Source organism: Mesoplodon bidens (genome assembly GCF_964165515.1).
Source record: "Mesoplodon bidens genome assembly, chromosome: 19".
Taxonomy (NCBI): Eukaryota; Metazoa; Chordata; class Mammalia; order Artiodactyla; family Ziphiidae; genus Mesoplodon; species Mesoplodon bidens.
Window position 1 is genome coordinate 47,729,198 of NC_138179.1, and position 16,680 is coordinate 47,745,877.

At 38.7% G+C, this 16,680-nt stretch overlaps 1 protein-coding gene across 1 annotated transcript in view; it reads right to left on the minus strand.

The window, feature by feature from the left end:
- EFCAB3 (EF-hand calcium binding domain 3) overlaps nucleotides 1-16,680 on the minus strand; it is a 46,901-nt gene that overhangs the window by 11,962 nt on the left and 18,259 nt on the right. The window contains exons 5-9 of the mRNA XM_081218269.1: nucleotides 16,549-16,639; nucleotides 14,128-14,204; nucleotides 8,364-8,507; nucleotides 6,805-6,876; nucleotides 5,603-5,723 (exon numbers count right to left, since the gene is read on the minus strand). Coding sequence (XP_081074395.1) covers nucleotides 5,603-5,723; nucleotides 6,805-6,876; nucleotides 8,364-8,507; nucleotides 14,128-14,204; nucleotides 16,549-16,639 — 505 coding nt within the window. The remainder of the gene's footprint in view (nucleotides 1-5,602; nucleotides 5,724-6,804; nucleotides 6,877-8,363; nucleotides 8,508-14,127; nucleotides 14,205-16,548; nucleotides 16,640-16,680) is intronic.

Sequence of the window (16,680 nt, forward strand, 5' to 3'; positions counted from 1 at the left end):
CATTTTAAATTTAATTTGTATATTCACTCAATACTATTTATTGAGGGCTTGTTTCTGTGACATTTATAGAACATCTACTGATATTTTCCACAGGCCATTTAATTACTTTATATATGCATTCCCTGGGCTTTGCCTTCCTTCCTCTTCCCCAAGACTTCCCAGTCTTGTCTAGAAAAATACCTATCGATTATGATCCATGTTAGGTTGCTTCTATGTCTTGGCTATTGTAAATAGCGCTGCAATGAACACTGGGGTGCATGTATCTTTTTGAACCATGTTTTTCTCTGGATATATGTCCAGGAGTGGGATTGCTGGGTCATATGGTAGCTGTGTTTTTTAGTTTCTTTAGGAACCTCCATACTGTTCTCCATAGTGGCTGTATCAGTTTACATTCCCACCAGCAGTATAGGAGGGTTCCTTTTTCCCCACACCCTCTCCAGCATTTATTGTTTGTAGACTTTTTGATGATGGCCATTCTGACCGGTGTGAGGTGATAACTTACTGTAGTTTTGATTTGCATTTCTCTGATAATTAGCGATGTTGAGCATCTTTTCATGTGCCTCTTGGCCATCTGTATGTCTTCTTTGGAGGAACGTCTATTTAGATCTTCTGCCCATTTTTGATCGGGTTGTTTGTTTGTTTGTTTTGATATTGAGCCACAAACTAGGGTCCTTCCCTAGCCTTGAACCCATCCACCCACAATGTTCTCACTGGCCTCTGAATATAGAGTAATAGTCGTTTCTCTCAGTGTAATTTACTTCCTACTAGGTTCTTTAAGGCTCACCTTTTCTTTCCTTCAGAGTATTCTCTACAGACTCTATGGCTCTGGGTGTGGTCCTAAAATCAGTAGCAGCAGCAGCAGCAGCACTGGGAACTTGTTAGAAATACAAATTCTTGGGTCTCACACAAAACTCCTGAATCAGAAACCCTGGGGCCCAGCGATGTGTTTTAACAATCGCTCCAGGTGATAATGATGAGTGCCCAAGTCAGAAAACTGCTGGTGTAGTATAGAGTCTCTCCCTTCCCTGAAACTCTAATCTTTGTTTGATGATTATATACCAGGTTATATTTATAACTGTTTCCTTTCCTCCCTCCCTCCCTCCCTTTCTTCCTGTTTTAATCTTTCTTTAGTAACACAGGTTTTCCTTAAATATCTCTTGATCCTTGGATGTCTATTCATCCTTAAGAGAGTAAACACTTTTTTTTTGAATTGTATTTTATTTATTTTTTATACAGGAGGTTCTTATTAGTTATCTATTTTATACATATTAGTGTATATATGTCAATCCCAATCTCCCAATTCATCCCACCACCACCAACACCCCGCCACTTCCCCCCCTTGGTGTCCATACGTTTGTTCTCTACATCTGTGTCTCTATTTCTGCCTTGCAAACTGGTTCATCTGTGCCATTTTTCTAGATTCCAGGTATATGCATTAATATACGATATTTGTTTTTCTCTTTCTGTCTTCAATCTGTATGACAGTCTCTAGATCCATCCATGTCTCTGCAAGTGACCCAATTTCGTTCCTTTTTATGGATGAGTAATATTCCATTGTGTATATGTGCCATATCTTCTTTATCCATTCATCTGTCTTTGGGCATTTAGGTTGCTTCCATGACCTGGCTATTGTAAACATTGATGCAATGAACATTGGGGTGCATGTGTCTTTCTGAATTATGGTTTTCTCTGGGTATATGCCCAGTACTGGGATTGCTGGGTCATATGGTAATTCTATTTTTAGTTTTTTAAGGAACCTCCATACTGTTCTCCACAGTGGCTGTATCAATTTACATTCCCACCAATAGTGCAAGAGGGTTCCTTTTTCTCCACACCCTCTCCAGAATTTTTTTTAAAACTTTTTAAACATCTTTATTGGAGTATAATTGCTCTGCAATGGTGTGTTAGTTTCTGCTTTATAACAAAGTTCCAGCATTTGTTGTTTGTATATTTTCTGATGATGCCCATTCTAACTGGTGTAAGGTGATATCTCATTGTAGTTTTGATTTGCATTTCTCTAATGATTAGCGATGTTGAGCAGCTTTTCATGTGCTTCTTGGCCATCTGTATGTCTTCTTTGGAAAAACGTCTATTTAGGTCTTCTGCCCATTTTTTGATTGGGTTGTTTGTTTTTTTTAATATTGAGCTGCATGAACTGTTTATATATTTTGGAGATTAATCCTTTGTCCATTGATTCATTTGCAAATATTTTCTCCCATTCTGAGGGTTGTCTTTTCATCTTGTTTGTAGTTTCCTTTGCTTTGCAAAAGCTTTTAAGTTTCATTAGGTCCCATTTGTTTATTTCTGTTCTTATTACCATTACTGTAGGAGGTGGGTGAAAAAAGATCTTTCTGTGATTTATGTCATAGAGTGTTCTGAATATGTGTTCCTCCAAGAGTTTTATAGTGTCTGGTCCTACGTTTAGGTCTTTAACCCATTTTGAGTTTATTTTTGTGTATGGTGTTAGAAGTGTTCTAATTTCATTCTTTTACATGTAGCTGTCCAGTTGTCCCAGCACCACTTATTGAAGAGACTGTCTTTTCTCCATTGTATATCCTTGCCTCCTTTGTCATAGATTCGTTGACCACAGGTGCGTGGGTTTATCTCTGGGCTTTCTATCCTGTCCCATTGATCCATATTTCTGTTTTTGTGCCAGTACCATATCGTCTTGATTACTGTAGCTTGGTAGTATAGTCTGAAGTCAGGCAGTCTGATTCCTCCAGTGCCTTTTTTTCCCTCAAGATTGCTTTGGCTATTTGGGGTCTTTTGTGTCTCCATACAAATTTTAAGATTTTTATTCTAGTTCTGTAAAAAATGCCACTGGTAAGTTGACAGGGATTGCATTGTATCTATAGACTGCTTTGGGTAGTATAGTCATTTTCACAATATTGATTCTTCCAATCCAAGAACATGGTATATCTCTCCATCTGTTTGTGTCATCTTTAATTTCTTTCATCAGTGTCTTACAGTTTTCTGCGTACAGGTCTTTTACCTCCTTAGGTAGGTTTATTCCTAGGTATTTTATTCTTTTTGTTGCAGTGGTGAGTGGGATTGTTTCCTTAATTTCTCTTTCTGATCTTTCGTTGTTAGTGTATAGGAATGCAAGAGATTTCTGTGCATTAATTTTGCATCCTGCAACTTTACCAAAATCATTGATTAGCTCTAGTAGTTTTCTGGTGGCATCTTTAGGATTCTCTATGTAACGTATCATGTCATCTGCAAACAGTGACAGTTTTACTTCTTCTTTTCCAATTTGTATTCCTTTTCTTTCTTTTTCTTCTCTGATTGCCGTGGCTAGGACTTCCAAAACTATGTTGAATAATAGTGGCGAGAGTGGACATCCTTATCTTGTTCCTGATCTTAGAGGAAATGCATTCAGTTTTTTACCATTGAGAATGATGTTTGCTGTGGGTTTGTCATATATGGCCTTTATTATGTTGAGGTAGGTTCCCTCTGTGCCCACTTTCTGGAGAGTTTTTATCATAAATCGGTGTTGAATTTTGTCAAAAGCTTTTTCTGCATCTATTGAGATGATCATATGGTTTTTATTCTTCAGTTTGTTAGTATGGTGTATCACATTGATTGATTTGCATATATTGAAGAATCCTTGCACCCCTGGGATAAAGCCCACTTGTTCATGGTGTATGATCCTTTTAATGTGTTGCTGGATTCTGTTTGCTAGTATTTTGTTGAGGATTTTTGCATCTATATTCATCAGTGATATTGGTCTGTAATTTTCTTTTTTTGTAGTATCTCTGTCTGGTTTTGGTATCAGGGTGATGGTGGTCTTGTAGAATGAGTTTGGGAGTGTTCCTTCCTCTGCAGTTTTTTGGAAGAGTTTGAGAAGGATGGGTGTTAGCTCTTGTCTAAATGTTTGATAGAATTCACCTGTGAAGCCATCTAGTCCTGGACTTTTGTTTGTTGGAAGATTTTTTTAAAATTAATTATTTATTTATTTGGCTGCGTTGGGTCTTTGTTGCTGCATACGGGCTTTCTCTAGTTGCAGCGAGTGGGGGCTACTCTTCGTTGTGATGCACGGGCTTCTCACTGTGGTGGCTTCTCTTTTTGTGGAGCACAGGCTCTAGGTACACGGGCTTCAGTAGTTGCAGCTTGTGGGCTCTAGAGCGCAGGCTCAGTTGTTGTGGCGCACGGGCTTAGCTGCTCTGCAGCATGTGGGATCTTCCTGGACCAGGGATCGGACCCGTGTCCCCTACATTGGCAGGAGGATCCTTAACCACTGTGCCACCAGGGAAGTCCCTTCTTTCAATTGATATTTTAAGCTCCTTAAATGCAAATGCCACCTATTAAATACTTCTGATCTCCTTAGGAACCAAGTATATGATAAGTAACTACCACAACCATAATAACAATAAAAACACCAACATCTGCTAACATGTCCTGAGCACTTACTGGATATAAGCAGCAATACAAGGAGGTGGAAAAGAGCATGGTTTCTGGAACCAGACAGTTTGTGCTAGAATCTAGGCACCCCTACCCCTTTGGGCAGGTTACTTAACTGACCTGTGCTTTAGCTTTTTTAATCTGTAAAGTGGGGGTGATAGGGTATATCAGTAGGTGAGGATTAAAGTAAATAACGTGTGTATTCTATGTTTATTCTAGTTACTTTCACATAATAATAATAGCTAACATTTATTGAGCTCTTATGATTTGCTGAGCACTTTACCTGCATTATCACATATCCTCACAATTTCCCTATAATTGTGTTATGGGTATTATTATTCTCATTTTATAGATGAGGAAACTGAGGCTGAATGGTTAAGGAATGTGCCAAATTTGTGTACCAACAGCAGGCATTTAATAAATGTATTTGACTTGGAATGAAATGTACCATGTTGTGCACCCTCTGTTCCACATCTGACCGAGGTGTAGGATAGTATAAAGAGATTACCTGTTGAGGAGCAGAAGGATATTTTACATTGTTGTTGGCATTCTGTATTTTTAAGTCTCTCTAAGTGGGATAGTAGAATGCTTTGAGAGAGTAAGAGTTGAAAAGATTGATAACAGAAACAATTTTTGTAATACAATGATAGACATAGATTGAGGAAATGTATCTTTAGTGATATTTGCTGGAATAAACCCATTTGGGTGTGAGAATGTTTCCTTATCCTCTATTCTCAAGTCTAATTCTGGCTCCAGTCCAAAGACTACTTTGAGAAGTATGAAATTGCTGTACCTCATCCCAAAGGACCTTTTGACAGCCCCTGGTAGATCCAGTGTGAATGGGAGTATCTTGTATTCAAACTAGATTTCCAAGCTCACCCAAAATCATTCCTGGAAAAGTCTCTTTCCTCTGGGATTCTCTAGCCTAGGGTAGGAGAAGCTGAACTTTTGGCTGTCTTAGGCTTTCAAGGGGCACTGAGATCGTCTGAATCAACCTTGCAATGTCAGAACTAGGCAGTGCAGTGAGGATGAAGGAATACAGCCTCATGCTGTGGCACATGACTATTTATTTGCCTATACACCTTCTCCTTCGTTTTGGAGCAGATCCGTGGAGTAGGATGTTAGGGAGAGGTGGCTGCCTTGTTAATATCCTCATAAATGCTGCCAAGAAGGTCGTTTTTGTTCTTTCTTTGCCACCTACCTTACTATTTCCTCTGTAGCCTTATTGGGTAAGGCTGAAGTCTCTACAAGCTTTGATAGGATATCAAACAATAGGCTCCCTGGGTTGCCAGCTACATCTAAACAGCTCTCCGTTTCTGGAACTATGGAGGGAAAAAAAAAATTCAAAATGCCTTCTGAAAAAAAATCTATCATAAAAAGGATTAAAGTTACAGTTGTTTTACTGTATATACAATATTAATACCAAGTCAAGAAATAGAGAATTACAGAAAAACATTCGAAGTCTGTTCTATTTGGTAAAAAGGTCATTTTGATAACTGAACAGACAAAATAATCATGGAATTTTAAATGAAATACTTTTAGTTCAGTGACTTCTAAGTAAATACAGTAATACATTTAACATAAACATGAATTATGTGTTAAGGACTATTGTTCTGTTCTTCTATGTAAAGGAATTGTTGATATACACACTTCTGGTGTGCAGGCAAACCCTTGTTACTATAGTGATACTTGAAATAGTAACTTCTGTTTATACTAAAACAGTTCATAGCTTATGAAAGGATGTATTTTTCAAAACTGTATACAATATTTGGAATTTGGAATGCATTTATCCTAGAAGACATGATATGAATAGGGTTAGATTTTCCAAGGCAGCTTGTTAAACTCATAAACAAACCATTAGAGGACTAACAGCAATAATTTGAGTACCTCCACTTCATTATAACCTTGTGTGAAAACATGCTCTCGAACCTCCAGCAGACTCTCCAGCCCTCACACTGAGGGCAGAGGCTTCACCAGGGTGAGGAAGATATTTTTCAGGAACAGTGAATTATCTATACCCAAATTTGCCTGAGAGAGAGAGAGCATTTTTCTTTTTCTAAAAAGACAATTTTTCTTCTGTAGGAGGAGTACCTCCCAAAGTAGCACAGGTACTGGTAAAGAATTAAAGTACTATAAAAGGTGACCAAAATTTTCTACACCACTGCCTGAGTGTTCTCATTGGAGTCCAAAAAGCAGTGTCTTCTGCAGAAGGACTTGATGCATTTAAGTTAAAATTCTAAAACGGTATCAATTTCCTTAGCAAATTTTGTTTTAGAGAAGCAGTACAATAGTAAATCACATCCAGGCTACACCTTCCGGATTGGAGACCTAAATGAATAATCTTTACAGTGCCATGAATTGCAACTAACCATCTGCCATCTATTCAGCAATATCTCTACTCACCCACAGCCTTAAGGAAGCGGTTGTTATCTGTTAGCACCTTTATGAAGTCTGAGAAATTCACCTTCCCGTCTTCTGCAACAGAGATCTAAAGCTCAGAACAAGGACATATTTACCTTCCCACTTCACTCCCACCTCTATATTTCTATTATTAGAATATGCCAGAGTTTTACCCTGTTTCCTCTAAAATTAAAAGATAGCGAGTGCTATTAGAGTGTTTGTGTTTCAATGAAAGAATAAAAATTTGGGTAGAGTTAGTAGAAACAAGTGACACTTTAATTAATGGTGACTGACACACATGGGATGCTGCTTATTGAATGGGGCACTGGCAGGTGGGTGAGGAGTGGTGAGATGAGGTACTGTGCTGAATATATATTCCACACAACACACCAACTTGGGCTATTACTATTAGTCACTAAATCAGTATATTCAAAGAAAACATTACCTATATGCTTTAAAAATATCAATAAAAATGCTGTGGCATTTAAGATTCAATATAGGTGGGCTCTAATGATGGAAGGAAGATTTGTACTAAAATGATTCAAACAGAAACAAAGGGCTTGGATTTCCTTGGCAATGTAGGCAGATAGGGTAGGGGGTCCCGGAGGAAGAAAACTAGGCATAACTTTCTTGACATAAGAGAAGCCATTTTAGGCCTAAGCCATTTTGTCATCTAAGCCTGGCCACAGTGCTTGTCCTTGCAGAAGAATACGCCTCAGAGTTAATGAGTTGAAAGGAACAAAGAATGTAAGAACAGACTGGTATTACCAGCCCAGGAAAATAACTTAACCATATTGGAAACAATATATCAGTTGTAAAGACTCCCAGTTCTGTTTTGAAAATTGAGGTTAGCCTGAAGCACATTCTTGAGCTGTTTTACAGGATCCAAACCCCCTTGAGCACACTCAACCTTTACCAAAATACCTAGAGCCTAAGGAATGATGCTGCTGACCTTTGCTGACCCTCATAACCTCAATCAACTAGAGCCTGGACTCTGTCGACCTTTGCCCCAAATCTATGCTGAATTCTCCTCTGCTCCAGCCCCTTCATGAATATGCATGTACCCTTAGTTTAAAACCTCCCCATTCTTGCTGTCTGGGGAGACACTGCTTTGGGAAAGATCCTCAGCATTCTCCTTACTTGTTGCAAGTAATAAATCCTTCCTTCTGCTCTTTGGCTTGGTTGTGTCTTTTGCCTCAACACCCACCAAGAGGTGAAGCCAACTTTGGCTAACAGTAACAGGTAATTTTTGAAATTGTCAATGCCTTTGTATCTGTTATTTCAAGGCACACTCCAAAATGTACATTAGGACAAGTAATCTGAATTTGATATTAAATACGACAGTCACTTTTCGTTTCCACACGGGCTTTTTCAAAGACTAGCCCATTTTATAGCATTAATTTGATTTCATAACTTGTACACTGATAACTTTAAAGAGAAACACATATATGTGCTTTTGGCAAATGAATGAGGTTTACTTCTCATGTTTATGTAGTCTGAGAAAAAATATATATTTATAAAAATTTTTTATGAAAAAAATAATGACAAGTCAAAGTACTCACGATCAATATCAGCACATATTAGTTCATTATAGACCTCATGCTTGGTTAGATTCACTCCCAACTTAGCTAAAGTGCACATCATTCCATGTAAATCAATACAGCCAGTTTTATCCTTGTTAAAGAAGTTGTAGGCATCTTGGAAGGCTGGGGAAATGGAATTAGGTTAGGACAGTTATTTAAGAATAAATACATATTCTTATGGAACTAGAACAGATATTACCGTTGATTGGAGGTCATGTTCTGAAAAACTAGAGAAATTTGAGTATTTAGTAGACATTTCTTATAAAGGACAGTGTCCTTCCATGAGATTTGAACTAGAATAAACTAATTGGTGGAAACGCAAATATGTAGGCAAAATGGCTCTTGAAAGATGTTCATACCCTAATTCCTGGAACCTGTGAATGTATTACTTTACATGACAAAAGGGATTTTGCAGATGTAATTAAGGTAGATTACCCTGGATTATCTGAATGGGTCCCTTATGAAGCAAGAGAGATGTGGCAGATGAAGTGAGAGATTCAAAGCAGGAGAAGGACTTGACTCACTGTTGCTGGTTTGAAGATGGAGAGGGCATGTGATGTGGAATGCAGGCAGCCTTAAAGGTCTGAGAGAGGCTCCTGGCTGACAGCCAGAAAGGAAATGGGACCTCAGCCCTATACTGCAAGGAACTGCATTCTGGCAAAAACTTGAACAAGCTCAGAAGCAGATTCTCCTCCAGAGCCTCCAGATAAAAGGCCAAGCTGGTCAACACCTTCTTTTCAGCCTTGTAAGACCCAGAGAAGAGGAACCAGGTGAGCCCACCTGACTTCTGACTATAGATCTATGAGGTCTGAATGTTTTGTACAGACTTAAAGATTTTTAAAGAAATACTCAAGGCATTAACTGGAGCCAGAGTTAGACATGTATTTTCTAAAATTAGCAAATGAAGAGGTGAATCCAGAACAAGGTATTCTCCCAAATGGTACCAGTATAAAACATTTCATATCATATTCAAATTTTAGCATCTCTGTGTGTAAGAATGATTAATTGTATAGAAATAAGATACATGCCTTATATTTGTGTGAAAAGTTAACATCTTTCTCCCTTGATATAAGGCTGTCTTCTCTAGGGATGGAACTATCTCTGAAGTGTTTCTTTTTTTCTCCCAGTATTTCTGGCATGTAGTAGGCTTTCATGCAGCTTAATCAACAAATATTTATTGCGTGCCTTCTATGTGCCAGGTGCTGCTGTAAGTGCCTAGGATACATTAGTGCACTAAACAGACAAAGATTCTGCCCTTATATAAATGTAATAAATAGGTAAGATAGAGAGCATGTTAGAAGGTTAGAAGGTGGTAAGTGCTATGGAAAAAGAGAATAAGTAATACAGGGTTGGGGGGGGGTTGGGATTTCTAGGGATTGAAGGATAGGTTGCTTGTCTTAAAATGTAAGATTTGAGCAAAAACTTGAAAGGTGAGAGAGTGGATATCTGGAAGAAGAGAGGACTAGGCAGAGGGAAGAGCCAGAGCACAAAGATCGTAAGCTGAACGGGCCTGGCATGTTCCAGGAACAGCAAGGATGCTAGCGTGGCTGGAGTAGAGTGAGCCAGAGGAAAGGAGTAGGAGAGGTCAGAGAGGTAATATGTGTGTGGTTATGTTTTAAAATTTATTTCAAATTTTATTTCAGATTGGTTTTAGATGTAGTTGCAAAGATAGAACAGAGAGTTCTCTCACCCAGTTTCCCATAACATTGACATTTTACATTACTATGGTACATTTGTCACATCAAAGAAGCCAACACTGGTGTAGTTCTATTAACTAAACTGTAGACATGATTCGGATTTTACTCGTTTTTCCCTACACCCTTTTTCTGTCCAAGATCCCATCCAGGACACCATATTACAATTAATCATCATGTTTTTTTAACCTCTTCTCTATAACAGTTTATCTGACTTTCCTTTTTTTCTGATACCCTTGCTAGTTTTTGTTTCTTTGTTTTTTGTTTTTTTGGCTGTGTTGGGTCTTTGTTGCTGCGCGCGTGCTTTCTCTAGTTGCAGCGATTGGGGGCTACTCTTCCTTGAGGTGTGCGGGCTTCTTATTGCGGTGGCTCCTCTTGTTGCAGAGCACGGGCTCTAGGCACACGGGCTTCAGTAATTGCGGCATGGGGGCTCAGTAGTTGTGGCCTGCAGGCTCTAGAGCAGTCTCAGTAGTTGTGGCACACGGGCTTAGTTGCTCCACAGCATGTGGGATCTTCCCTGACCAGGGCTCAAACCCATGTCCCCTGCGTTAGCAGGCGGATTGTTAACCACTGTGCCACCAGAGAAGTCCCTCCTGATGGATTTAGAGGTAGGGTGAGAACGAAGAGTCAACGATGAGTCCAGAGTTTTTCCAGAACAAGTGGAAGGATGAAATATCATTATCTGAGATGGGGAAGGCTATGGGTAGGTCAAATTTTAAAAGTAAGAGGCTGAGGGGAGGGGAGGATGGGGAGTTACTGGTTAATGGGTCTGGAGGTTCAGTTTGGGATGATGAAAAAGTTCTGGAGGTGGATGGTAGTGATGGTTAGAGGACAGTGTGAACATATTTAATGCCACTGATCTGTGTGAACTCTTAAAAATGGTTAAAATTGTAATTTTTATGTTATGTATATTTTACTACAATAAAAAAAAAAGAGTAAGAGGAACATATCAGGAGTTCAGTTGTTTTTTTTTTTTTTTTTTTTTTTTTTTTGCCACGCCATGTGGCTTGCAGAATCTTAGTTCCCTGAACCTGGGACCCCAGCAGCGGCAGCGTGGAGTCCTAACCACTGGATTGCCAGGGAATTTCCCAGGAGTTCAGTTTTTGACATGTTGAGTTTGAGGTGTCTATTCGACATACAATTGGAGATGTCAGGTAGGCAGTTAGATATGAGTCTGGAGCTGGGGAGAGAGACCTGGCTGGACATATACATTTGGGAATTGTTGGCATGTAGGTATTTAAGGCCTAAGACTAGATGAGATCACCACATGTGTGAGTGGGATGAAGAAGAGAAGAGGATCAAGGACTGAGCTCTGGGGTGGTCTAACATGAAGAGGAATCAGGAGAAAGGGAGAAACTAGCAAAGCAGACTGAGGAGTGACCAGTGAGGTAGGAAGAAAACAAGAACGTGTAAATATCTAGGAATGGGAAAAATAGTTTTGGAGACAATGAGTATAGACACCTCTTTCAGGGAATTTTTCTGCAAAGAGGAGCAAAGAAATTCTATAGTAGCTGGAGGAGGAAATGAGGTCACAATATATTTCTTAGGGGCAATAATAGTAAATTTGTATGATAATAGGAATGATATAATAGAGAGTGAAAAAAATTGGTGTTGGAGAGGGGGGCACAGTTTCTTTGGTCATATCTTTGAATTTGAGAGAGGAGATGTGATCTAGTCCACAATGGAAGGATTGACATTAGATAAAAGTATAAAGTTCATTTGTGGAAGAGGGAGGAGGGCAGAGTTTGTGGGGACAGATGCTGGTGGGGGTAGATATGGAAGCGGGAGTCTGTGGAAGTTCTATTCTGACTGCAGAATCAGAATTCTCCGATTATAAAGGGGTAGGAAGCAAGGATATCAACTGAGAGTGAGGATGGTAGCAGATGTTGGGGATTTGGAGGTGTTCAATAAATATTTGTAAATTGAACAAATTAACCTCTCATAGAGCTTAATCCTCACGACAACCACGTTTTCTAGTTTCTGTATTTGATGCTTTGATATCTGGGGCCTTGCTGATCCTGGAGGGCCTGCCCCTCCCATAACTAGCCAGCTCCTAGCGATAGTAAAAGACTTGCCTGTGAGCATGTTCTTCATATACAAACCAACCAATCCAGAGACCGTATCCCCAGTCACCAACTTTCTTAGGCTCTTAAACTCTGGGCTACTGTTCCTCTGTCCTAATCACTGCAGGGCCAGGTATCAGACAACTAGGGACAGCCCTGAATACCCAGAGCTCACTGAAATGATCTAACTAGCCAATCCTAAACCTGCTTATCCTGCCTTGTCTATTCCTTCCTGCAGAAACCAAACTAAGGCTCTTGCCCACTTCCCTCTACCCTTTGCCTTTTGACTGACACTGGTACTTCCCTCTACCCTTTGCCTTTTGACTGACACTGGTGCTTCCCTCTTCATGGTGTGCTGTGTCTCTTATTTTTAGGGATCTCTGAGAATAAAATACTTCTTCCGGGACAGTTGTTTCTATGTCTGTATGTACAACAATACCTGATTAAAACAAATAGTGGGTACCCTTAAAGCACCAATGTACATTAATTTACTTCAGAAACCTTGAAGTATTATAAAGCCATAAACTGTTATTATTAAGGCATTTAGTTCAGTTTTACAGTGAAAAATGAAGTTGTGATTCTGCCAATCTTTTGTGTTTCCCAAACCAGCTTTCCCAGCAATAAAGGTGATTTTTGATTCCTGTCTCTTGGAGGAATTTCTTAGTTGGTTCCAAACTTGGAGGGGTGAAGCATTAATCTTCTCAGAACCCAAACACAGCCATGCTTGATTTTTTTTTTTTTTTTTTTTTTTAGTTTTTCTAGTGTGTCATGTTTTCCCTTTTCTCTGGGCCTTTGCAGATTTCACTCTTTCTACACAGAACCCTCCCTTCTGTGCTCTTTGTCTGATTTACTCATTATTCAGCTTTCGCTGGGACTTCCCTCCTATCCTTACTAAGTTAGGACACTTTCTTTTATGCTCCTTTAACTCTATACTTTCCCTATCATAACTTGTGTCATGTTGTAATTTAAATGGTTCAATCAACAAATTCATGGTTTAACTGTCTTCCCTGTAAGACTTCCTATTAGGGCAGGGAACATGTCTGACCTGTGTTTCTCCTGGCTTTAAGTATTTGTTGTTTGGATGAATGAACTGTAGCGAGGGTAGCTCATTTTATCCTTATAAATTTTTTCTGTGATAAATTCTGGGACTTTAGTTGTGTTGATACTGCTTTGCTACATAATTTCTATTTGACCTTGTATTTTTTCTTCTGCACACCACAAGTTCTCCTTGGAATAAAAATATTTGGCCAGGACTGTCTAAATTCTTTTTTTTTTTTTTTTTTTTTTTTTTTTTTTGCTGTTCGTGGGCCCCTCACTGCTGTGGCCTCTCCCGTTGCGGAGCACAGGCTCTGGACGCGCAGGCTCAGCGGCCATGGCTCACGGGCCCAGGCGCTCCGTGGCATGTGGGATCCTCCCGGACTGGGGCACGAACCCGTGTCCGCTGCATCGGCAGGCGGACTCCCAACCACTGCGCCACCAGGGAAGACCTGTCTAAATTCTTAAAGATGTCTATTTGAAAGTAATCCCCCAGGACTTCCCTGGTGGTCAGTGGGTAAGACTCCATGCTCCCAATTCAGGGGGCCCAGGTTCGATCCCTGGTTGGGGAACTAGTTCCCGCATGCATGTGGCAAATAAGAGTCCTCATGCTGCAACTAAGAAGTCCGCATGCTGCAACTAAGAAGTCTGCATGCCACAACTAAAGATCCCACATGGTGCAACTAAAAATCCCACCTGCCACAATGAAGATCCCATGTGCCGCAAGTAAGACTTGGCACAGCCAAAAACTAAATAAATATTTAAAAAAGTAATCCACCTTCTTTCCCACAAATTAGACATTGTATCATAAAATATAGGTATTTTTTGCTTTTAAATAACAGAGTACTGTAGACAACCTTTGAAATCCCAGATCTCCCTTAGAGGAAAAAAATGAACAGATATATTAAGGGGCTTTTGTTTATGCTTCTATTTTGGGATGGGTCTCATTACCTCGTATTTGTGAAGGGCTCAACTTCCTTTCTTTGTGCTGTAATTGGCTTGGCAGAGGTCCTGGTAAATCTTTATCCCTGAGAAAAGAGATACCTATTGAAACCAGCAAATATTAGTTCCCTTCTTCAGTTTCTGCTGACTGGAGTGACTGTAAGCATCAAAATATATCCAGAGTCACACCACCTAAGGGCCCTGTTACTGTCAATTGCCAATAGCTACAGGATAGACACTGATGTTGGCCACCGAGGTCCACCTCTCCCCTATACTTGCCCATCAACCTTACCCCCTTAAAAAAATCTGATTTCTCCTATTTTACAAAAGAGGAAACTGAGGCTCAGAGGAATTAAATAACTTGTCCTGAGTCACACAGCTAATAACTGGAAGCCCTGGGATCCAAATCCAGGTTTATTTGTTGCCAAAATTGAAGAATATAAGTCTCACACTATTCCGATTGTTGGAAATATAAGTTGTTTCAAATTTTTAACTAGTTTAAATAATCTTATGGTGAATATACTTATAGTGAAATTTTGTATTCACATTTATTTTACAACTTTGCCAAATTGTATTTTTACCAGCATATGAGAGAGCGAGAGCGGTAGATCGATCTCTTTCTCTCTTTCTCCCTCTCTCTGTCTCTCTGTCTCGATGTCTCTATATCAACCATATCTATCTATCTCTCATCAAGAGAGAAAAGTTCTGGAAAGTTTGGAACCCTAGGTGACCTTTTATTTCCTCAGGAAAATAAAATATGGAAAAAGAGGAAAATATTAATACTTTGGGGATATTTTGTATATATCTGCAGCAATTTATTAGTTTAGGAACATAAAAATGTATTATGCAGAACTGAGTTTACTTATAATATGGTAATTTAATAGTAAATTTATAATCATAATTTTATGGATTAATTTTATTTAAAATACATTTAGTTTTGATACTAGTAGAACTAAAAGCTTTAAGAAATATGTCATCTCTCAGGTTTTGTGCTTTTACAAGAAGCAATTTAAAAAGTAAAACTATAAGAAATACTAAACGTGGTAGTTAAATAAAAAAATTATAGCTTATGAATTTAGTATCCTCTACAGTGTCTACTAGATTCAGCCCATTTTTAAAGAGGACCTGGTAAAATAGGAGGTGAAATGCACCATTCTCAATTTTTCTGACATGGAATTTGATCTAATTAGTCTTATTTTTCTCAGCTTTTACTAACATTGATATCTTCTAGTGTTTGCTTTTCATTACCAACTTGATGCCTTTACTCAGATTGGTTATTTTATATTTGTTGTATTTCTAAATATAAACAGATTTCTTTTGCATGATATAAAAGATGCAGTGGATGGAGAAATATGAAGTTCTCAAGAAGCAGGAAGAAAGTAGAAGCCCAGGCAATGCAAGTTCTTTATTAGCTACATTTAAAAAACCATACTCTTGGCAGAATTTCAAATCTTATCTTGGATCAAACATGGGAAATAGTTTTTTTATTTTACAGTGTTTCAAAGGTTCAAAGAACTTTAGGTTTGGAATGAACCCAGTCTTAGCCTCTCATCTCATGTAGGAATTCCCTCTACATGTGGTATTATCTAGTCTTTGCTTGACTACTTTCAGTGACAAGGAAGTCACTACTTCAAGAGATAGTTCGTGATGAAGGGTAAGGGAACAATGAGATCAAGGAATTTGGCTGCTATAAGGTTGTGTTACCCACATCCTGATTAAAAAGTCCGTCATATATTCCTGTAGAATGGCATAGTCAAGGACACCACTCAAAGTGGCAAAGAAAATGGATAATTGTGAGAGATGAGAGACTTTTCTTTTTATGATCTGATAAAATTTGCATCAGGCTTTCATTTTCAGTCATTAGTGGCTACTGTTTATTGGAATGTATAGTTATCAGATTGAGAAAAAGCTATTGTTAATGTCACAGGCAAACCTCCCTTCCCAATTTTAGCTCAAGGTTAGTCATAGCTAATTTATCAGATTTCATTTTACTGGCCATTGTTGAGCTACATACTCTTTCTCTATATTCTGACGCTTAGGGGTTTATGATCCTCTGAGCTTATTCTCCTGTAAACCGGCACTTGAAATGTCTTAATGTGTAACTGACAACTCCTTTAGCCTTCTGATAACCCTCTTCTTCTGGGGTATTCTGTCCCCTCACACAAAAATAGCCTCTCATTTGGGAGAATAGGAAGGAGAACTCTTTGTTTCTCTAATCAAAAAGTATCTATCTATCTATCTTTCTTTTCATAAAAGAATCTTTATCTTCAATTCAGATGTTTTGTTTTATAATTAACTTTAACACAGAATAGATATTTGAAGAACATTCTAACTTGTTTCATTATAGCCTTTATGAGCATTTAATATATTCATCACCTTAATAATTCTTTATCTTAATATATTGATCACCTTAATAAATTCATTACTTACCTCCTGCCATGGAAGTTGGGTATTTTTGTTGAAGGATTCAGTTTAAGTTTTGCTTTAGTATCAGAAACTGCCATGTGGTCAGTAACTCTGTCTGGAATTCAGAAGATACAGTTAAGGATCAAATCACAGATT